This window comes from Pelobates fuscus, chromosome 2 (genome assembly GCF_036172605.1).
Source record: "Pelobates fuscus isolate aPelFus1 chromosome 2, aPelFus1.pri, whole genome shotgun sequence".
Taxonomy (NCBI): domain Eukaryota; kingdom Metazoa; phylum Chordata; class Amphibia; order Anura; family Pelobatidae; genus Pelobates; species Pelobates fuscus.
Window position 1 is genome coordinate 397,420,966 of NC_086318.1, and position 24,808 is coordinate 397,445,773.

Consider the following 24,808-nt stretch of genomic DNA (forward strand, 5'->3'; position numbering starts at 1 on the left):
AGATCACTATGGGACGGGGGGGTTAAAGATCACTATGGGACAGGGGAGGTGGGGTTAAAGACCACTATGGGACAGGGGAGGGGGGTTAAAGATCAATATGGGACAGGGGTTAAAGATCACTATAGGACAGGAGATGGGGGGTTAAAGATGACTATGGGACAGGAGAGGGGAGTGGGTGGTAAGGAACACTATGGGACAGGAGAGGGGGGGTGTTAAGAAACACTATGGGACAGTTTGTTCAGAATATTTTTTTTCTGGGTTTCCTCCTCTAAAAACTAGCTGCGTCTTATGGTGTGGTGCGTCTTATGAAGCGAAAAACACGGTAAATGTGTGGGCTTTTCTTGTTTAATCAATCCATTAAATTAAACTGACATTAATGTGCAAACATCACAAAGTGCCCATTACAGACTCTCTGACCCATATCAAAGTAATTATAATAAGTGTATGGTTTTTGTACTATAAACTAGCGGCCAGACAAGAAAAGGTTTACTGTTTTTCTTTTAACCTTTTATTGAGAGATTATATTGAACATACCATCAGAACATGTTGTCTTATTTTAATAAATAACTTATCTGACTAGTGGATTAGTTACAATATTCACTAACCTTGAACAAACACTCGGTTCCAGTAGATTTTTCCAACGTGTTCACCTCCAAGAAATATCAGGTTGGTAAATATTAAGAAAGCGGTGGAAATGGATGCCAGTGCGGCATAGATTTGGCGATACAGCTTTGGTGACAACCACTGATTCTATAGAAAGAAAGTGCAATATAAGGAGTCAGTATTGGTTTAGGCCAGGCTTCCCCAAACTCCGGCCCTCCAGATGTAGCTGAACAACAACTCCCATGATTCTATGGATGAAATAGATAGGCTGAGAATCATGGGAGTTGTAGTACAGCAACATCTGGAGGGCCAGAGTTTGAGGAAGCATGGTATAGGCCATAATCAATATTTCGTTTTTTATTTATTTATTTTAATTTTAAAAAGTTATAACAACACATTTTAGAATTGGGTTAAGTAATACTTAAAACAGTGAGTGCTGTTTTAGATCTCAGAGGACATATTTTCTTTTAAAATTCATTTTAATGATTGCATACATAAGTATGCTAATAGCTGTTCTAATGTAGTGGAAACAATTTCAAGTAAAATCTAGTACACAATTCAACGGATGGAGTGGTATTGTGAATTATTAACTTTCTGCCTCATCTTTCTCAGCAGCCCACATCCGCAGACAGTGAAGTTTCAATAACAGACGCATGATTTACGCTCAGATCTACAAACCAGTGGCGCTTGGTGCAGAACAGAACAGTATTATTCGGCTGCATAATCATTTTTACACTGTTAGATTTTTCTAATTATAGTCTACACGCCAAAGTAGCAACACAATAAGAGAGCGGGTGAAGCAATCTTGAAAACATTATTTCTTCTGAAAAATACTGAGAGCAAAGTTTTTGAATTGATCTCGGAGACAAGATGGTTCTTGGCACGGCAGATTGTAACACTTTTTAATGGACCGTGAGGACAGGGTCCCATAAAATAAATAGCACAAATAAATCTTCTAGAACATTATGACTCTTTCTCTGTGTGCACGTGATAGTCTGAACACACTAGAAACTGAACATAAAAAAAAAAAAAACAAAGGAAAAAAAAAAAAAAAGATTACTTTTACCAGCTATACAGAGCACAAGAGATGTAGGTAAACTGGAAAAACATGCTGTCATGTGGGATGTATAATAAAGCGCTAACTGGTAAAAGGCATGGTATACACAGCTGTTGAAAGACCCCAACTCCCATAATGAATTGACAGCAGATTAATACAACAGCTGGTGATCTACCAGTTGCCCACCCCTGTAATAAAGCATAAATGATACAGGGTATATATGGGTATCGTTGTATTAAAGAGGAACTGGGAGATCTGTATAATTGTCAGGATCGGGACAGGGATCCAACATGCAGAGTACAAACAGTAGCCAGATACGTATACCGGACCTTAGAATGGCCGGACTAACGTAAGTAGTACAGTATAGAATGGTCAAAGACAAGCCGAGGTCGAGGGTAACAGAAGACAGGTAAGCGAGAGACAAGCCGAATCAAGGGTAACAGAGATAAGCAGAGTAAGGTAAACAAGCCGGGTCAAAACCAAAAGGGATAATAGAATACACAAGCACTGAGTGACTAGGACAAGCTAGAACCACGACAGGGCAATGAACTAATGAAAGAAGCTCTGTTAAATACCCTGTTCAGAGCAGTAACCACGCCTCCGAGGTGTCCTGATTGGTCCTGCAGCAATTGACTGACAGGTCGTTCCGGGGGAGTGTCCTGATGACTACTTCCTGCCTAGATGCTGTAAAAGGCAGTCACTCCCTCGCGGCCGGCCTAGCATGACCGGATAGACCGCGGGGAAGGGAGCCATCAGACCGTCTGGATGGAGGAACAGCTAAGTCTCTACCTCTTTCGGAGGTAGAGACCACAGGTACCCTGACAGTACCCCCCCTCTCAGATACGCCCACCGGGCGGAATGAACCGGGACGAGATGGGAAGCGAGAGTGATACGCCCTGCGGAGACGGGGAGCATGAACATCCTCCTGAGGTACCCAACTCCTCTCCTCAGGACCATATCCCTTCCAATCAACCAGATATTGTACTCTCCCCCGGGAGATTCGAGAATCAATAATAGAGTTAACCTCATACTCCTCCTGACCCTCCACCTGAACGGAGCGAGGAGGGGCTATTGTGGAGGAAAATCTGTTACATATGAGTGGTTTCAGCAATGAAACGTGAACCGAGTTCGGGATGCGTAAGGTATTAGGAAGAGCTAAACGATACGCAACTGGATTGATACGGGTCAGCACCCTGTAGGGTCCAATATAACGAGGAGCGAACTTCATGGAGGGCACTTTTAAACGGATGTTCCTCGTGCTCAGCCATACCTATCACCTATCACCATACCCTATCACCAGGAACAAAGACCGGAGCCACCCTTCTACGTTTATCAGCGTGTTTCTTGACCAACATAGAGTTGTGCACAAGGATTTGTCGAGTTTGATCCCACAACGTCTGTCTTTTAGAGATAGGTAGATCGACAATAAAGTCCATGGCCAAACAGGACCATGGTTTTTCTGGAACCTCCAAGGGTTGCAGGAATCCACATGGAAGCGTATGGGGTTGTTTGGTTTTAGTACAAACTTCACATGCAGCGATTAACTCCTCAATATCCCTCCGTAAAGCAGGCCACCAGAAGTCCTTAGAGATCAACGCGTAAGTTTTGCGAATACCAGGATGTCCCGCCATCTTGCTATTATGTAAACACTGTAAAAGTTCCAGTTGAAGAGCAGGAGGAACGAAATGACGGCCCGCAGGAGTCTGTTTAGGTGCTAGATGTTGCAACTTAATGATCTCGGCCAATAATGGAGAATGAATCCTGAGATTCGTATTAGCAATGATATTGCATTTCGGAACTATAGAAGAAAGAACTGGTTCAGGTACAGTAGAAGGTTCATATTGGCGAGATAATGCATCGGCTTTAGAGTTTTTAGAACCAGGTCTGTAAGTCAGTACATAATTGAAGTGAGTCAGGAATAAGGACCAACGAGCTTGTCTAGAGGATAAGCGCTTAGCCTCCCCAATATAGGACAAGTTTTTGTGGTCCATCAAAATCGTAATAGGGTGTAGGGTCCCCTCCAACAAATGTCTCCACTCCTTTAAGGCTTTAATGACTGCTAACAGTTCCCTTTCCCCGATGTCATATCTGCTCTCAGGCCCAGAAAATTTCTTAGAGAAGAAACCACAAGGGTGTAACGGTTTATCCACCCCTAACCTTTGAGACAGAACAGCCCCAACTGCTGTCTCAGAGGCATCGACCTCGAGCAAGAAAGGCAGAGTCGTATCAGGATGGACTAGAATGGGAGCCGAGGCAAAAAGTTCCTTGAGAGTCTTGAAAGCACCCAGAGCTTCCTTAGACCAGAACTTAGTATCAGCCCCTTGTTTGGTCATATTGGTAATAGGCGCAATGATAGAGGAGTATCCTTTAATGAAGCGCCTATAGTAGTTGGAAAAAACAATAAACCTTTGGATAGCCTTGAGTCCTTTGGGCAAGGGCCAGTCTAAAATAGATTGAAGTTTTACAGGATCCATTTTAAAACCTTCCCCAGAAATCACGTATCCAAGAAAGTCTACCTGAGACTGATCAAAACTGCACTTCTCCAATTTGCAATATAGACCATGTTGCAGCAGCTTGTGTAATACCTTTCTGACCTGTCTATGGTGAGTCTCAATCTCCTTAGAGTGTATTAGTATGTCGTCCAGGTAAACAATAACACAATCATGCTGAAACTCCCTAAGTACCTCATTAATCAAATCTTGAAATACTGCAGGAGCATTGCATAGTCCAAATGGCATAACAGTGTATTCGTAGTGGCCATACCGGGTATTGAATGCCGTCATCCACTTGTGACCTTGCTGGATTCTCACCAAATTGTAAGCCCCTCTGAGATCTAACTTGGTGAAGATTTTGGAGCCCTTAAGACGATCAAATAACTCGGTAATCAGTGGGATAGGATAGGCATTTCTGACAGTTATTTTATTCAAGCCTCGGTAATCGATACAAGGTCTCAGCGTGCCATCCTTCTTCTTAATGAAAAAGAACCCAGCCCCGGCCGGAGAAGAAGACCTCCTGATGAATCCCTTTTCTAAATTCTCCCGAATATACTCCTCTAGAACAGAGTTTTCCTGAACAGACAAAGGATATACATGGCCCCTCGGAGGCATAGTGCCGGGTAGAAGCTTAATCTTACAGTCAAATGACCTGTGTGGAGGCAAAGAATCGGCATTCTTCTTGTCAAACACTGCCCTTAAGTCTAGGTAAAGGTCTGGTATTTGTCTTTCTGTGGACTGAGTAGGATTCTCCGGTATGTTAATATTAGCTAATGGAGAAACCTTGCACAAACACCGATCCTGGCAGCCCTGGCCCCACGAGAGTATCTCTCCTAACTCCCAATCGATAATAGGGTTATGTTTTTTCAACCATGGGTACCCCAGAACTATGGGAACGGAAGGAGACGAAATGAGCAGAAGAGATAAATTCTCCACGTGTAGGATACCAACATTTAAATTAATGGGTATGGTCTCACGAAAGATAACAGGGTCTAGTAGTGGTCTACCATCTATGGCCTCAACGGCCAAAGGTGTCTCCCTTTGCTGGGATGGGAAATTGTTCTTACTAGCAAAGGCTTGGTCGATAAAATTCTCAGCAGCACCGGAATCTATCAATGCCATAGCCCTTACTACTTCCTTCCCCCAAGTTAAGGAAACTGGTAGCAGAAGCCTGTGATCTTTATAATCAGGAGTAGAGGACAAAATAGAAACACCCAAGGCCTGTCCTCTAGAGAGACTTAGGTGCGAGCGTTTCCCGGGCGGTTAGAACAGTTCGAGAGTAAATGACCCTTGGCTCCACAATACATACACAAACCCTCTCTTCTTCTGTGCTGTCTTTCCTCCTCAGAGAGGCGGGTATACCCTATCTGCATAGGTTCAGTAAGCAAAGATATTGTGGAGTCAGGACTTGGAACAGCGGGAGCTAACCTAAAAGAAGGTCTCTGGTTCCTCTCTCGAGTGTTCTGTCTCTCTCTTAGACGTTCATCTATACGAGAGATGAACGAAATTAAATCCTCTAAATTCTCAGGGAGTTCTCTGGTAGCAACCTCATCAAGGATTACATCAGATAGGCCATTCAAAAATACATCCATATACGCCTGCTCATTCCACTTGATTTCTGCCGCCAGAGACCTGAACTCTAGTGCATAATCCACCAGTGTTTGGTTCTCCTGTCTCAGGCGCAACAGTAATCTGGCTGCATTAACCTTTCTACCTGGAGGGTCAAATGTTCTTCTAAAAGCAGCTACAAATGCGTTATAATTATAAACTAATGGATTATCGTTCTCCCATAGTGGGTTGGCCCATCTCAGAGCTTTCTCAATGAGTAGGGTGATAATAAATCCTACTTTTGCCCTATCTGTAGGATAAGAGCGAGGTTGCAATTCAAAGTGGATACTAATTTGGTTTAAAAAACCACGACACTTCTCAGGAGCCCCACCATAGCGTACTGGGGGGGTAATGTGAGAAGAAGCACCCACTGTGGCTACCTCTAGACCTGAACCGACAGGAGAAACAGGGGTATTACGTATCTCCTCTGGTGGGTTATTGGCACAAGCTAATAGAGCCTGTAGCGCAAGCGCCATCTGATCCATTCTGTGATCCATGGCTTCAAACCTAGGATCAGGAGCAGCCAGCTGACTGTTTGTACTTGCAGGATCCATTGGCCCTGTCGTAATGTCAGGATCGGGACAGGGATCCAACACGCAGAGTACAAACAGTAGCCAGATACGTATACCGGACCTTAGAATGGCCGGACTAACGTAAGTAGTACAGTATAGAATGGTCAAAGACAAGCCGAGGTCGAGGGTAACAGAAGACAGGTAAGCGAGAGACAAGCCGAATCAAGGGTAACAGAGATAAGCAGAGTAAGGTAAACAAGCCGGGTCAAAACCAAAAGGGATAATAGAATACACAAGCACTGAGTGACTAGGACAAGCTAGAACCACGACAGGGCAATGAGCTAATGAAAGAAGCTCTGTTAAATACCCTGTTCAGAGCAGTAACCACGCCTCCGAGGCGTCCTGATTGGTCCTGCAGCAATTGACTGACAGGTCGTTCCGGGGGAGTGTCCTGATGACTACTTCCTGCCTAGATGCTGTAAAAGGCAGTCACTCCCTCGCGGCCGGCCTAGCATGACCGGATAGACCGCGGGGAAGGGAGCCATCAGACCGTCTGGATGGAGGAACAGCTAAGTCTCTACCTCTTTCGGAGGTAGAGACCACAGGTACCCTGACAATAATTTACCTGGATAACAGGATGTCTGGGTGATAAAAGAGATGATGTACATAGACAGAGATGTTTTGGTACTACGGTTGGTAACTGCAAGATTCTGGGATAAAGATATAGGTATGTAGCATGCAAGCTATTACAGGATATCAAGGTGATAGCAGACAGGATGTGTTAGTCCTGTGAAGTCTGTAAAATAGGGGTATGTGGAATATAAAACCAGTATGAATCCTTATTTTACTATTAAATCTACTGGAGACAATGATTTGCTAGCTTCTTACTTGTTCTACAATGTTAAAGCTGCAGTAGCAACTTGACAACATTTATTCTATAATTCTTACAGTTCAATTCAGAAGGTGAGAAACAGCAGAAAATGAGTAACATAAACAGAGTGCCTTTATATTGATTCCAGGATAGCATTGCAATTCAGCATCTTTTATCTGAAAATGAGAAAACCGGTTAACTTGATCTCATTTACTTTCCTTCCTGTAGCTAGATGAATATCCGTATTCTCTGGGTTGTTTTTTTTTGTTTTTTTTTTGGTAATGTATGAGAATTTGAGTTTCACCGGCTCTCGTCACCTTCGTTCAGCAACTGGGCAGACACGCTGCTTAATGTAGTGTATAAGAAATGCTGGTTTATGAATGTTTTATAGAGACAGTTTGTATCAATAGAAAAGCATACATTAATGCAGGTTTGTTTTTTTCTGAAGAGGAAAAAACGTCATAATGCACTTGGACATCCCAAATGACTTTTCTCTATAGCCACTTGATATGAGCAGCAGGATGTGAACAAGTTACTAAGGAATCTACTTAAATCATTTATTTTCTGCTGAAGAATATTAAACAAAAAAGAATCGGAGGCAGCTATCCCCCCCCCCCCCCCCCCCATCTCCATTCTTTATTTATGTTTGAAAGAAAGGGGATACCAGCAATTGAAAAACATATTGTGACAATGCTATACCTTCGCACATGTTACTATCCATCATTAACTGAGACAGCTATTTTATAGAAATTAATGTAGTTAAAAAAAATTCTAATTTTGTTCAAGTGAGGTGGCAAAATTATGTTGTAAAAGTGAAAATAGGACTCGGGACATTCAAATAAGTGCGTCTCAACCTGTTTGCAATCAAGAATCTCAGGGAACTAATTCTGGTAGTGAAGTACCATCAATCATTTTACAAAAAGTGTAAAGCGCAATAAATTAATAAAGAGAAAACAAGGTATGTCTTTGAATTACGGATTGCAAAAAATCAGTTAAACATATGTATTATTAATTTATTTATATTGTGCCAACAAAACCCACAGTTTTGGACAAATTTCATGAACGGTGGAGTACAAATATTTTTGACAGAAGTTTTACTTCTTCATTACTGAATCAGCAGGTTGCCCAAATAAACTGCCCAAATATTGAGGGACTGCACCATAACCACAACAATAAGCTGTATGCAAACTCACTTCGAAACACCTGTGAGACAGAAATGGAACAGAGGTACTTGTTTTTCCATGAAGGGACATATGGGAGGCTTGGCATGATATTGGTTAACCCAGAATTGGAATGCTCAAACATCCAATTCTGCCAACTAAAAATTGACTGAAAAGTCCTGATACCTCCAGGCTATTAGAGAATAATTACCGGTACGTAGCCGGATGTAAATTAATTATTATTAGTATTACTTATATAGAGCCAGCACTTTTCACAGTGCTGTAAAGTGGAGGATTTAACCCCTTCAGAACACATGACATGTGTGACATGTCATGATTCCCTTTTATTCCAGACATTTGGTCCTTAAGGGGTTAAAAAAGGCATGGGTTAAGGACAATACTATATATTATTAGGCAAACTTGTACATAACAAGCTCAAACCTGCCACGACATTTGTAATCGTATACAAAGTACAAAGCAAGATGGTGTGTTAGCTTCCAAATCAAAAGATATAGTGCTAAAATAACTACAGATTTCTTGGCAGATTTATGGCAACGGTGACAATTTATTTCATTATAAATTTGGAATTTGGAATTAGTGCAAGTAAAATAAACAAATGAGCTCAAAAACAGAACTCTTTCCACATAGCAAACACAATTAATGTTAATGACAGCTGGGGTTTGGTGTATAGTGTCAGACTATAATCTTTAAATTACTAGCAAGGCTTTGCACACAGCCGAAAAGCGTCAAATGCCTTTTTACAGAAGAACAGCACGGGGACTTTTATTTCCCCAAATAAAGTAATGGAGGTGACTGATAACGATCTGATGGGAATCTGGCTGATAAAAAGGAACAACTAATGAGAGTGAATTGAAATTTTCTAAATATCTTTAAACATTTACTATTATACAGTTCATTAAGCCCTTGCCAATTAATATAAAAATCAATTATCACTGGCACAGTATGTATACCATGAGATATTTGTAAAACTTTCTTGGGCAAAATGCTGTAATTTGGCAAACAATTGAATCATTCTATTCACAGTTTCTCATTTAGCACTTTAACCCACAGTTAGTTTCATTTTGTCTTTTCAAAGATGTACAATTAAAGGGACACTATAGTCTCCAAAACAACTACAGCTTATTGCATTTGTTCTGGTGACTAGGATCATTACCTTCAGACTTTGTGCAGTAAACACTGTGTTTTCAGAGAAAATACAGTGCTTATTTTACAGCCTAGGGATACCTCCACTGGCCAATCCTCAGATGGCTGCTAGAGGTGCTTCATGGGACAGTGCTGCACACTGTGAAGTACTGCCATTCATTGTCTCCACTCTCTGCATGGAGTTACTGAACTTTCCACATAGAGATGCATTGATTCAATTTATCTCTATGAGGAGATGCTGATATGGCCAGGTATGTGTTTGGTTTTGCCACTGATCATTCTCCTTGACAGTCTCAGCCAATCCTATGGCAAAGCATTGTGATTGGCTCAGAACAACACATTTGATGATGTCAGCCAAGCAGGCAGTTCAGGGCCAGAGCCAGCGGCTGCAGACAAAAGTAAGACTTTACTATATTTAGTAGGGTAGGCGGGCTAGATGGTGGTTTTAACACTATTGGGTCATGGATAGATGTTTGTGTTCCTGATCCTATAGTGCTCCTTTAATCATTTCAATATGCTGTTAATTATGCAGTATTGAATAATTTGATGTGGACTAGTCACTGAGGTGTGACGTGGTGGCACCTTATAGCAAATAAAGTTCCATCTATACATTGTGCCAACATAATTTATAGCAAATATACTTTGTATTTTTCTTCTCTTCTTTTTATTGAGTCGTTGCTATGGGCTACACAAACTACACATATTGTGCCCAGTGGAAGCTCTGTGCACAGTTGATGCATTGCCAAATACAGTGGCAGTATCCCACAATAGTTAGGGAAAAATGACGTTCTAAAAATTGTTGGACAATGGCCATAATACCATGGTTGGACTGCATTTTCCTCAAATGTTCAGTATGTTTAGAATTTCTATCCTACAAGAAAGAAGCAATCTCTAGATAAGTACGGTATACAATTTTATTTATCTGTTGACAAGATTGATCATGTATAGGTAAATGCATAAGTGTCTAAGTTGATTATTTTGTAGATCAAAGATCTACTTTATAGTATACATTTTTGAGACATTAAATATACCATTGACACATAAAGGCATTAACAATGCACAAATACTTTACGGAAAACGGTTACGAAACTCATTCACTTGAGTGATCAAAATTAATACTTACAATTCTGTTTTTGACAGTGGACACAGCAAGTAGCTTTTTCAGTCCTTGCTCCGTTATTATTCCAATCCAGTTCAGCAAAGCCCAGTACCACAGATATTCATGGGCTCCATGCCACAAACACATAAATACGAACGTAAACGCAGTAGACAGCAAGATTCCACAGAAGCCACAATGTGAACCTCCCATAGGTATATAAATATATCTGTAGGGAACAGGAAATATTACAAACGCATACCAATACCCCACATTTTATTTGAAACGTACTTTGTACAGATTACTATGGATACTTGAACCACTGGACAAGGTTACCAAACAAGTATCATTTTAACACCAATACTTAACTCCTTAAGGACCGCGAAGGTACTAGGTATATAAGCACTCATTTGGTATTTCAATCAATCTTTTGGCGGTTGGATCTGGCTTCTTCCTATGCCACTAACAGTAATAATGCAGTGTTTAACATCCAATGGCTATGCAATATTAGCATCTATTATGATACAGCAGTAGGCCCTTTATAATTACTTATTTTTTTGGCACTTTTCTATTTACATGGTTTGTATCATGTCACTGGCACAGATTTCACTTTAGTATACAGAGTGAGGACCTCAGGATCTGCATCATAATGTGATAACTAGGACAAAATCTTTAATGGATGTCTTGGTTTAATAAGGCACTACCTATCACTTTAAATATGGATTATAGATCACAGTTGATCTTTTAGCAGCACTCTATAACACTCTTCAGATGTATGCACTATAGCACTTTAAATATGGATTATACAGGGAGTGCAGAATTATTAGGCAAGTTGTATTTTTGAGGATTAATTTTATTATTGAACAACAACCATGTTCTCAATGAACCCAAAAAACTCATTATTATCAAAGCTGAATATTTTTGGAAGTAGTTTTTAGTTTGTTTTTAGTTATAGCTATTTTAGGGGGATATCTGTGTGTGCAGGTGACTATTACTGTGCATAATTATTAGGCAACTTAACAAAAAACAAATATATACCCATTTCAATTATTTATTTTTACCAGTGAAACCAATATAACATCTCAACATTCACAAATATACATTTCTGACATTCAAAAACATAACAAAAACAAATCAGTGACCAATATAGCCACCTTTCTTTGCAAGGACACTCAAAAGCCTGCCATCCATGGATTCTGTCAGTGTTTTGATCTGCTCACCATCAACATTGCGTGCAGCAGCAACCACAGCCTCCCAGACACTGTTCAGAGAGGTGTACTGTTTTCCCTCCTTGTAAATCTCACATTTGATGATGGACCACAGGTTCTCAATGGGGTTCAGATCAGGTGAACAAGGAGGCCATGTCATTAGATTTTCTTCTTTTATACCCTTTCTTGCCAGCCACGCTGTGGAGTACTTGGACGCGTGTGATGGAGCATTGTCCTGCATGAAAATCTTGAAGGATGCAGACTTCTTCCTGTACCACTGCTTGAAGAAGGTGTCTTCCAGAAACTGGGAGTTGAGCTTGACTCCATCCTCAACCCGAAAAGGCCCCACAAGCTCATCTTTGATGATACCAGCCCAAACCAGTACTCCACCTCCACCTTGCTGGCGTCTGAGTCGGACTGGAGCTCTCTGCCCTTTACCAATCCATCCATCTGGCCCATCAAGACTCACTCTCATTTCATCAGTCCATAAAACCTTAGAAAAATCAGTCTTGAGATATTTCTTGGCCCAGTCTTGACGATTCAGCTTGTGTGTCTTGTTCAGTGGTGGTCGTCTTTCAGCCTTTCTTACCTTGGCCATGTCTCTGAGTATTGCACACCTTGTGCTTTCGGGCACTCCAGTGATGTTGCAGCTCTGACATATGGCCAAACTGGTGGCAAGTGGCATCTTGGCAGCTGCACGCTTGACTTTTCTCAGTTCATGGGCAGTTATTTTGCGTCTTGGTTTCTCCACACGCTTCTTGCGACCCTGTTTTGAATGAAACGCTTGATTGTTCGATGATCACGCTTCAGAAGCTTTGCAATTTTAAGAGTGCTGCATCCCTCTGCAAGATATCTCACTATTTTTGACTTTTCTGAGCCTGTCAAGTCCTTCTTTTGACCCATTTTGCCAAAGGAAAGGAGGTTGCCTAATAATTATGCACACCTGATATAGGGTGTTGATGTCATTAGACCACACCCCTTCTCATTACAGAGATGCACATCACCTAATATGCTTAATTGGTAGTAGGCTTTCGAGCCTATACAGCTTGGAGTAAGACAACATGCATAAAGAGGATGATGTGGTCAAAATACTCATTTGCCTAATAATTCTGCACGCAGTGTAGATCATATCTGACCTTTTGGCAGCACTTTATGACACTTTCCAAGCGTATGCATAATAGCACTTTATTTACTACACTTTTGCGCTATAATTCGGGTATATCTACCCATGTCTGGTTGAATTGTTATACAGACAATTGAAACACGTGTATCAACAGATTGCTACATATGTTGTAACATATTTGAGGCACTGAAATATAATATTGTAGCAATTTAAGTATTCCCTCTGCAAGGATAATTGAAAGCTCCGTGGGTGGGCCGCGTCCAACTCCGGGTTAGGTGTTTACAGGCGGCTGTTTGCTACTCAGCCTTAACCACTAGTGCGCGTATATCTTCTAGGAGATGCAGGACGCTCGCTCAGCTGAAGTTCGCCTCGTGATTGATGACAGGACAAGAGCGTTGATCGGACGATCCGTGTCCTGGTTACCATGGAGACGCGTCTCACCACTCGATATGTGTAAACATAATTAGTATGCACCCAGCTGAATTGAGCGTCCGTTCATGCGCCCTGGGAGTCAGTACGCCAGCCCATCTCACAGCTGAACTGTAAGTGATTGATTTTCTACCTTGTTTAATTGTTTGGTTTGGTTTATTTCACTTCAAAACAGTAAAACATATCACAGCGATGATATTGTCAGTGAAAGTTAATTTTTTTTCCATTTTTCACACACAAACTGCACTTTTACTGATATAATTGTTGTGATACGGTTTACTTTTTTGAAACACTTATATTTGTGTTCAGCGAAGTCTCCCGAGTATAACAGTAGCCCTCATGTACAGGTTTTATAGTGTTTTTGAAATTTACAGGGTCAAATATGAGGCTTGATTTTCATTTTTTTCACAGTAAAATTTGCCAGATTGGTTATGTTGCCTTTGAGAGCGTATGGTAGCCCAGGAATGAGAATTACCCCCATGATGGCATACCATTTGCAAAAGAAGATAACCCAAGGTATTGCAAATGCTCAGTCTTTTTTAGCCACTTAGTCACAAACACTGGCCAAAGTTATCGTTCATAATAGTTTTTTTGCATTTTTAACACACAAACAAATATAAATGTTAACTTTGGCCAGTGTTTGTGACTAAGTGGCTACTAAAAAGGAATGGACATACTCCATATTGAATACCCTGGGTTTTCTACTTCAAAATAAATATGTACATTTGAGGTGTGATTCAGAGTTTTATGACAGATAACAGTGTTACAATGTCACTATTGACATATTTTAAAAATATATATTTTAAAACAGCAAAGTGCTACTTGTACGTATCGCCCTATAACTTTCCCAAAAAAAGCTAAGAACATGTTAACATTGGGTATTTCTAAACTCAGGATAAAATTTAGAAACTATTTAGCACGGGTGTTTTTTGGTGGTTATATATGTGTAAGAGATTTTGGGGGTCAAAGTTAGAAAAAGTGTTTTTTTGTAATAAAATTGTCATCATATTTTATAATTTTTTTAATAGTAAATTATATGATATGATGAAAATAATGGTATCTCTATAAAGACCATTTAATGGGAATAATGGTATCTCTATAAAGATATAATGGTATCTCTATAAAGACCATTTAATGGCGAGAGAAACTGTATATATTATATGTGGGTACAGTAAATGAGTACCGTATATACTCGTGTATAAGTCGATCTTGTGTATAAGTCGAGTGCAGTTTTGTGACCAACAATTGTGAAATATGCTATGCCTCGTGGATAAGACGAGGGTAAAACTTGGGGCTATGAAATTCTGTGATTTTTTGATATTATATACACACACACACACTCTGCATTATATTCACACACACACACTCATACAAACACACACTCTGCATTATACACACACACACACACTCATACAAACACACACTCTGCATTATATACACACTCTGCATTATATACACACACACTCTGTGTGTATATAATGCAGAGTGTGTGTGTGTTTGTGTGAATGCAGAGTGTGTGTGTGTGTGTGTGTGTGTGTGTAGTGTGTGTGAACTGGGTGGGGGGAGGGCATTTTTATTATTTTTAATTCTTTTATTTTAATATTGTAATTTTTTTTTATATTATTATTATTTTTTTATTATTTAATATTTGTTTTTGTCCCCCCTCCCTGCTTGTTAACTGGGAGGGGGGCTATCTTAATCCCTGGTGGTCCAGTGGCATTGGCAGGGGGAGGCGGCAGGAAGCATTTACTTACCTTTCCTGCAGCTCCTGTCAGCTCCTAGTGTAAATCTCGCGGTCTGCGTGCTGCGTGGAGCGTTGCCAAGGTAACCTGTGGCAACGCTCTGACGGCCGCGGGTCTCGCGAGACTTACACTGGGAGCTGACAGGGGAGCTGCACGGAGCGGACAGGAGCTGCAGGAAAGGTAAGTAAACGCTTCCTGCCAGCCCCTCAACAGGACCGCCGGGCTTGTAATGAGCCCAGCGGTCGTGGTCTGTATTATGGCAATGTAAGTTGCCATAATACAGACCAGTGACTCGAGTAAAAAATGTGCTGAAAAACTCGACTTATACTCGAGTATATACGGCAAGAGTAAAATTACAGCTAAACACAAACACCACAGAAATGTAAAAACAGCCCTGGTCCTTAATGGTAAGAAAATTGAAAAACAGTCTGGTCACTAAGGGGTTAAAATAACAAAACACAAAAACCAATATGAATGACTATTAGATTTTTTGACATCCAAGACATAGAGGGTAGACAAAATATTTTTAAAAATGTATTAGAATACACTAGAGAGCACACCAAAATACTATAAATCACTTAAGATTACTATAAAATCAATACACTCAAATACAGTTACTTAAAATAACCTCAATAATTCAGCAGCTATACACATTAAGAATATTCGCTAATTTTTAGTAAACACAATTGCTGTATCCAATAGGATGTATACAGTTCAAAAAGCCTTAAAAGATACAAGGAAAATAATATTGTGTAATTTTGTAGCATTATTATACTCCCGAAATTCCTTCCCCTTGTGTTAGCCGAAATGGGTGATCCAAGACCCGGAGGGACAAGAACCTTTTCAAGATTAAAAAGGCGTCGGTATTAGGGGAAAGTTTTATATACTGTGTGTTCAGTTTAAAATTCGTACTCACTTAAAGTGACAGTACTTAATTAGCGGCACAGTTATTCATGTAGTGTCCATTGAATGGTTTAAGGTAAACATTGTCTCCATGTATAACATAAAATGCTGTATATTTGTTATTAAAAATACTAAAAAGAAAATATGTATTTGTATTTCTATGTTCTTAATACCAAAAGAAATATATAAAAATATATAGTTTCCAAACATTTTATAATCAAACATTTTATATGCAGCATTAGTATTAAGATTAATAATTACCTAGCAGGGTTAAGACAGCCTCTAGTGGCTGTCAATCCTAGCTGTAGTACTAGGAATATAACTTTGTATTCCTAGCACTATAGCATCCCTTTAATGCTAAGATGTCAGGAATCCAGAATCCAGGGAACCAGAACAGAGTTGCAGAATTTTTCCATTTCAGCAAGTTTTGGCTAAAGTTTTCAGTTCTATTTACAATTCCCTACAGTTTGCTAATTAATGCCGTATGTTTGGGAAAAAAAAGAAGTCAGATTAAGAAAGAAACCATTTTCAACGCAGTGTACTTACCTTAATACGATGCGAGATAACATATTCTGTGAAATTCTTAATACAGCTATGAAAATCACACATGTCTGTATACCGGCCAGAAGGGAGAATCGTTAGATTATTATTTTCAAAGTCTAATATTGATAATAATACGATATCTTGAAAACAAGATTGTATCTCTTTTCTTTTCCCAGACCAGAATAAGATAGGATTGTTCCTTATCAAGCAGCGATAAGCTTATCTTTAAAGTAAGAACCATATTTTGGTGCATTTAATTACAGACGTCATGCGCTTTATAACACCATTTTGTTTGCGAGGTTAAAACAGATGCTTGTTTAATGAACAAAATTCAAGAATAATAGTATCAATATACACAAGGGCACATATTATGTACATTCGTTAAACATCTAATTTCCCCGAACAGCTCTTTCTGTAATGTAGCCAGCACACCGAGTTACTTTAAACTAAGCCTACTAATCTATTCTATTTTTTATTATTGGCCAGGCTTCGGGGAAACCTTCAACAAATATTTTCTAAGGAGATTGGATGGATGTATTTCTGTAATTAATCTCTATGCACTACTTATATTAGTTTTGAATCCCACAACTATGAAGAGAAGTCGATACCATTTTGTTGTTCTGTAGTGTAGTTAATTATGTGTAATCTGTGGAATGGTAAGGTTTATCATAGCAAAGATATTAAAGATGACTGAATGAGTGGTTGGTGGAGTGCAATCACTATTAACGCACAGAAGAGACATGGGGCCAATATGTGATTGTTTAACAGAAACCCTGTAAATTAGAATAGCACACTAATAGGTCAAGGGAAGAAGCAAACGTCAAATTGAGCATGACAAACTGAGGTTGGGGTCACAGGTAAATGATTTCAATCCTAGGACAAGTGGAGTCTAATCAGCTTCAATATTTACATGATTATTCACTAAAGTATGAAATGTCAAGAATTTAATGCGAATTCTATGTCATTTACAAATGTTAAAGGGACACTGTAGGCACCCAGACCACTTCAGCTCATTGAAGTGGTCTAGGTGCAATGTCCCATGTCCCTTAACCAAGAAACTGCAATAATTACCTCTGAGGGTTAAATCCTCCTCTAATGGCTCCGCTAGTGACTGTCTGCTGGACAGGGACTTCCAGAATTGAAACGGACCTTTGGACCGTTATCGGATGCTGGATGTCCTCACGCTCTGCATGAGGACTTCCAGTGTCAGATATTTCCCCATAGGCAAGCATTAAATCCTGTAGGATTCTACAGTACCAAGAAACAGCTTTGTTTTCCTGGCACTATAGAATCCCTTTAAGACCAAAATTGCCAAACTGAAAACCTTGAGATTAAACTTGTGGTATTATTTTAAACCAATATCTGCTCGTGTTTGTTTTTCTTCATTTAAATTGTGTTTGTAGCTTGCAATGTAATCAATGTAATGCCTCTCAATGCAACTCTATTAAATGGCATTTTGTTGTAACAAAATATAGATTGATAGGCATCTGGTATTCAATATATAGATTTGTACAATAATGCTATATTAATGATAGCGTTGTTTCAATAAAATGTAGTATTGATTCATCTGATTTTTTTTTTTTTTATTATTATTTTAATTGCGATTAGATCTGCCGGAATTTATAACTGGGAATTTCTGTCTCTGTCTCAAAGACATGCAGTAGCTGTTATCATAATACTGAAAATGCTAAAAGAAAAATGTCAAATAATAATTCAGACTCCGTTGCTCTTTGTTCATTTACTGTGTTCCACTCCCTCTTTCTTGTCTATTCTCTGCCTGCTGAATGTATGTGTTAATACCTAACAATGAGCAAACTAATGAAGCAGGCAACACAAGTAATTTGTTTTGTCACGGATCCAAACAAAATTCACATTGCCACAATTTCTATTTCTTAGACAATTACGGTACGTTAATCCGCATCCAACTATCAAAAACAGAACAGCTTGGGGCATATTAACAAGTTCACAGAAAATAGATCATGGTAGGAAAGCCAGGGTAGTGATGACTTTTGAAGAATGAATCCTTCATAGTTTTACTGTAAAAAGAAAGTCCTAAAATAATTGTACATATTTTGCTGGCAAACATTGCAGTTACTAAACATAAATAATCTATTCTCATTTATAATCGTAAGGGCATATAAAATGCAATATTTTAATCTTACAACATTGGTTGAAGCTACAACAAAACCTCCATTATTTATGGTCAAGAACAACAGGGTTATTTACTACGGTGACAATTGCTGTGAATTCAAATTCAATTCCAAAATAAGAGCCAATATAGCCCAACTAAAAACCCAGTTCACTTGGAGAATTCTTCAAATATTTTTGCCTAAATTTTGAAATTCAGTTTGATTTTACTTGAAATTCTTAACAATTTGCACGTTTGTGAATAACCCTGCAGGAGATGTCTTTAAAGCTGATGGTCAATTCATTCATTGAATCTGTGATGTCACAGAAATACTAATAAAATGATATTCTCGGCTAGAAGAACAATTTATAACTGACGAACTCACTAGCAGTGAATATGCAGGACTGTATTCCTAAGTGAGGTGAATAACGTGTGACTCGGAGTAACTATGAAAGATGCTAACCTTCCCAAATTTGCCAGGATAGTCCTTCATTATGGTGTTCTCAGTCAGGCAAGCCACCCTTTTAAAAAATTTCATTTTATTGTGTTTTTTTAATACATAGTTACACAGAAAGCAATGAACATTCCAGGATTATACACAGTATGTAACACAATATTATAGAGCTGCAGAGGGGATGGAAGAAGAGGGGAGAGAAGAAGGGGGTGAACTAATGGAGGGGGAGCACACATGAGTATTTGTTGGGATGATGGTTGTACGGGACAATAGAGAATCCCAGGAGGAGCACACTTTGCTGAAACAATGAATTGTTCCTTCGAGTTTATGCTCCATTTCTTTGAAATTGCGTGTGGAGGTGAGAGATAAAATCAGCATGTCTGTCGTGGGAAAAGTAGTGTATTTCCAATGCTTATCAATCATATTACGAATTGGCCAGTTTTATTCATGGGCAGGTCCATCCCTCGGTGCAGTCTGCTCTCTTGCCTGATCATCAGGATTATCTAGATTTCACAGTTATCTTTTTAATATATACTGTGTTGCCAGTATTTAATATTAATATACTTACGTTATGTTTCCATCTAATTTGTTTTTATTTGTTCAAGTAAATTATAATAATAAAATCAGTGAATTATCCAGCATTCCTGGACCATCCTGATTTTTCCTAAAGCCTGGACATCAGTTCTCTTGGTGGGGAATATACCAACCATTATTTTGCTTTACACCAGTGAGTACTTTTCCATTTTACTCCAGATTTTATTTTAAATTTTATCCACATAACACCACTGTGAGAACTCCAGTCACGTATCAGATCCAAGAGTGAGGATTATACCATGTTATGCTGTTTTGGGAGCCAGTAGGAGGCTCCATATAATGTGAGTGCATTTATATATATATATATATATATATACATATATATATATATATATATATATATATATATATATATATATATATACCCCATCTATCACACCAAATATACTATACTATATTGATATTTATTGTGCTTTATTTGCATATCTTCCAGACCACATACAATCAGACCCAGGGATACATCGCATATCCTTAGGCGGATATATTACCTCCCAGATGCAGAGAAGTAGAGCTAAATTATAGCCTTTTTTTTTTTTTAATGTCTGCTGTATTATCTCTTTCTCTCATTGTATACCTGCCCATACCTGAGGATTTTGCAAGGCGCTATTCCCTACTCTAACTGTGTAGCATTTAATATTAGTTTCACTAGATGTGGTTCTCAACATTGCTTTTTTGTTGATATCTGCAGGGTTACTTGACTATTAATCTCAGGGTTATTAATCAGGGTTACTTGTATTAATCTCTAACTAGAAACAGGGCATATATTGCTGCCCAGTTGCTGAGAAAGGCCCCATCCCCTTGGTCATCTGGTAGGAGCCTAATATAATTAAATAATGGGCGGTGGATAGGTCACTGTCCCCCACCTGCCCACCCAGTCATTGCCAGTTGTTGGGACCTCTATAAAAAACAAAACAATGGTGAGTGGTGAATGAGGGTTAAAACAAGAATACTGGAAAGCCCCCATGTCCCCACCCAGCACCTAACTCATTGGTGGAGGGAGGTGCTAATGTAGTAATAGGGGGCATGCCATTGTCCTCCTCACAACCCACCCATGGACGGTAGGTGGGGGCTATTTAATAATTACTGAAGGGATTGACATGCTTTTGTCCACCCCAAACCATGGGTTTGGGTTGTGGGTATTAAAACAAAGGGGGGGCATGTTACTGTCCAACACCTTCCAAAACGTGTGTGCTCATTGCCCTTCTACCCCCACAATAAAAAAAAATCAACATACCCCCTTTAACCTTAATATTAGTGTGGGGGGGGGGGGGGGGAGAGTGCCATAAATCTAAGTAAGAAAAAATTACTTACCTTCAGAAGTCTTCTTTTTTTTCTCAATTCTTCTTTTCTTCAGATTGAAATCTATAATAACCCAACACTACTATTAAGGCCATCCCACACTTTGAAATGTCAATCAGAGCTCTCTGACTGGCAAGCCAACCAATCGGAGCACAAGACTTATGTTTGCATATTTCCACACAAGTCTTGTGACAAACGAGACTTGCCTTTTTAGAATGCTCAGATTGGTTGAGATTATACCTGATTTATATTACTGTGAGTGGCATTTATTTTTATTTTTTTAAATAAATTAATTTTTTTATGTAACATTTTTGGTTTGTTGAAATCATTTCACATAGGACAAAATTCATCCCAACTGAAACATCTCATGGACCAAATTTGGCCAGACTGAATTTTAATAAAAATATTTTTTTGCTGTGCCCAAGTGTAGTGTGAAGTGAGGAGTGGAGCCTAAAGTGGAGTCTGAACTAGACTAAAGTGGAGTCTGAACTAGAGTATGGTATGGCTTTTTTTTGTATTTTTTTTTTCTTCAATCAAATACAAAATGTTTGAGAAAAAGAATATTTGAGAATTTAATGGGACAGAAAGATGCGATATTTGCTTTTGATTTAAAAAAAATGTTTTTTTTTCTAAACCACTGGCAGCTTGAAAAGTATAATTCTCTATAAAGGGAATAAAGTTGAATTATGCATTAACTATTTGAAAAGAACTGTTCTAAGCTTGAGAAGGTAAATGTCATATGTACAATGTGATCACAGTAAAGCTAGGCTACGAAGACAGAAGTGTCACCCTAATTAGAGTCCTGCTTTCTATCTTGTTTATCTAGACTGTGAGATGCTTCGGAATTATTTGTCTTGTGGAACATGGCCTAATTTAATTTTAATTTTTTTTGCTTTTATTAAAAAAGCCCTGTTACAGAGAATATAAGTGCAATATATAAATTATTTTACCAAATGTCTAGTAATATTGGGACCCAGTTTCAAATTGGCAAAAATCCTCACTCGTAAACTCATCTGTGTCACACCTAATAAGAGTCCCTCTTTAGTTGGGACAGTGGATCTCTGGGAACCAAATCCATTTTTCTACCCTGGTGTTCTTCACTTCCAGAAACTCAAAGTTTGGTGTGTACCAGCATTGAAATTCAGTATGCCATATTAATGTCAATCTGCAGTCTTCTTCTGAGAAATTAAGGGATACTCGTGCAACAGGGAAATGTGGAGAATTGAAAAGTAACTGCTAATTTAAGGTCAAAATTCCATAATATGAAAAACTCCATAATATGAAAAAAGATGGCTTGATCCTGATTCTTCTATCTGACGTCTGAATGGATCCCAGCTTGGTTACCATTTATAATTTTTTAAGACTGGGGCCACCTATTGTACTTCATCAATAATTGGCCTGCATGTTGAATACCCTTAACACTCCTGACTTTGGCTTTTCTGAGCTTCTTGCTCCCCTGATGGCTGAGAGAAGGCAATGCCTGGTATACCTCAGATAAGAAGTCAAATTTGAGGGTTAAAAGACTCAGAAGGGGGTAAGGGTGGTTGGGCAGGACACATTAGGAGGATCAAGATGTACACACAAAATGGGTGAAGGTGTGGATAAAAGCAAAAACAAATCACACTAGGTGACAAATAACCCACGAAAGCTTCCGCACAGAGTTTCTTTCGAGCTTGCATACAGTTCAAGCAGCCTTTCTTCAGCGTACCAACAGCCTACATACACTTTTATCCAGCCAGCAAACATATCATCCTGGTTGTTTCCAGCCTACTTAAAGATCTCTCTGCCTCTCTAACGCTTCTCCAAATAATTACACCACCACTCTCCAACTCAAGATCATTGTCTTCTCTCCGAAACACCGACTGCCCTGCAAATTAACAATTCACTAACTTCAACCTGCATTAAGATCAATCTGATTTAAACCTGATCTAAAACAATTAAGATTAGTGATGTCCCGAACTGTTCGCGAACTGTCAGCCGGCGAACAATAGCGTGTTCGCATAGGGCGAACATATGCGATTTCCGTTCCGCCCCCTATTCGTCATCATTGAGTAAACTTTGACCCGGAACCTCACAGTCAGCAGACACATTCTGGGAGGGAGGGTCTGCTGCTGATTGGCTGGAATGTGTCTGCTGACTGTGAGGTTCCGGGCCAAAGTTTACTCAATGATGATGAATAGGGGGCGGACCGGAAATTGCATATGTTCGCCCAACGCGAACACGCTATTGTTCGCCGGCGGACAGTTCACGAACAGTTCAGCGAACAGTTCGGGACATCACTAATTAAGATGTTCTGGTTTTTCAAGTTCAGTCTGCTTGTGAAGCCTACGAGCAGTGATATATTTAACCCAAGGCAAATAATATTTCCATTTTTTACTCTGGTCACTTCAGAAGACTATTGACAGTCTATATGTGGGCAGGGTAGTAAATGCCTGCAACCTGTTAAACAACAAATCCAAATACAATCAGGCAGATAAGCCCATGTGTACTGGACTAACTGTAGTTCATACCAAGAAATGTCCTTCAATCACAAATTGACTGCTATTTCTACAGTATTTATTTGTCTTATCTGCACTGAAATACTAGTGCTGAATTGCTTTATAATCCTATTTGCCGCTTTATTACATTACATTACACCCACACTGTACTAATTACTACAATCTGTATCTAGAATTAAATTAGCTTACATTTGATCTGCGATTGTCCTATTTTTAGATAGCCACTTTTTTTTAAAAACCTTCATCTTTATTCTAGTAACATGTTTAACCCCTTAAAGACCAAACTTCTGGAATAAAAGGGAAATTGACATGTCACACATGTCATGTGTCCTTAAGGGGTTAAGGCTTAATTATAAGGCAGTGATCTTGATGACATAATGGATTTGCGGATTAGAACATTGGGTGTTCTTTGCTTTATAGGAACAATCATAGAATAGTATATAGCATATGCTGTAGATAAGTTGTTCTTAACACCTGAGTCAGAACCAAAAAATCAGTTCCCCATGTTATTTCTGTGGGTCAGAAATGGTCCTAACAAGGACATCATGGTGATTAGAATAAAAATAAGTGAATTGGAGATACACTCATGTGCATGCATTTATCAGCAGTGGTGTTGCTGTTAAAACCAAAGCAAATTTAAAATACAGATTAAGGAGCAGCACACACACAAAATAAAAAAAAGTTTATAATCCTACAGAAATATTTAAAATCACCTTTTAATACTGAAAATCTTAATAAGCAAACATGGGGATTATTTCACAGGCGCCATTTGGCCATAGCATCTTAAAGACACTGTCACCGTCTGGGGACTTTGCAGAATTTGCAAAGGCCCCCTATGGTGACATAGGTTGGCACTAGGGGTCCGGTGACCAGAGTAGGGCAAGAAAACTATGTGTTTTACTTACCTTAACCTATCTCTTGCAGGTGCTGCCATCTTCTTCCGGGCGGAAGAGCCAGGAGCCGACATCGCTGCTGTACTCTCGCGCAAGACTACAGCTTTAAAATCTATGGCTGATCCACAAGATTCCAACACAGTCAATATGTTAATTCATAAAGATTTTATTTTTATGAAATACCCATTTTACAGGGAGGTGACAGGGTTACCACCTGGCCAGTATTTTATTGACACAGCCGGTATACGGACACTGACAGACACTCAGACAAGAGTATGAACACAGTGTTATATACATTGAGACAACGACACACTGCTATACACACTACACACATTCAGACAGTATACACACACACACACTTCCTCACATACACAATGATATATGCACAGTCAGACAAAGTACACACTTTGTAAGTAGTTTATTAGTGATTT

The 24,808-nt window shown here is 39.2% G+C and overlaps 1 protein-coding gene across 6 annotated transcripts in view; it reads right to left on the reverse strand.

The window, feature by feature from the left end:
- The window catches only part of HHAT (hedgehog acyltransferase), a 523,006-nt gene that overhangs the window by 120,517 nt on the left and 377,681 nt on the right, over positions 1–24,808 (reverse strand). For 5 of the 6 annotated variants that reach the window (XM_063443865.1, XM_063443864.1, XM_063443868.1 and 2 more), the window contains 2 exons: positions 10,591–10,792; positions 606–750 (listed from right to left, as the gene is read on the reverse strand). In XM_063443865.1, the coding sequence (XP_063299935.1) occupies positions 606–750; positions 10,591–10,792 (347 nt within the window). Of the gene's footprint in view, positions 1–600; positions 751–10,590; positions 10,793–24,808 lie in introns of those variants that run through there. The other variant, XM_063443869.1, reaches the window with a different exon arrangement.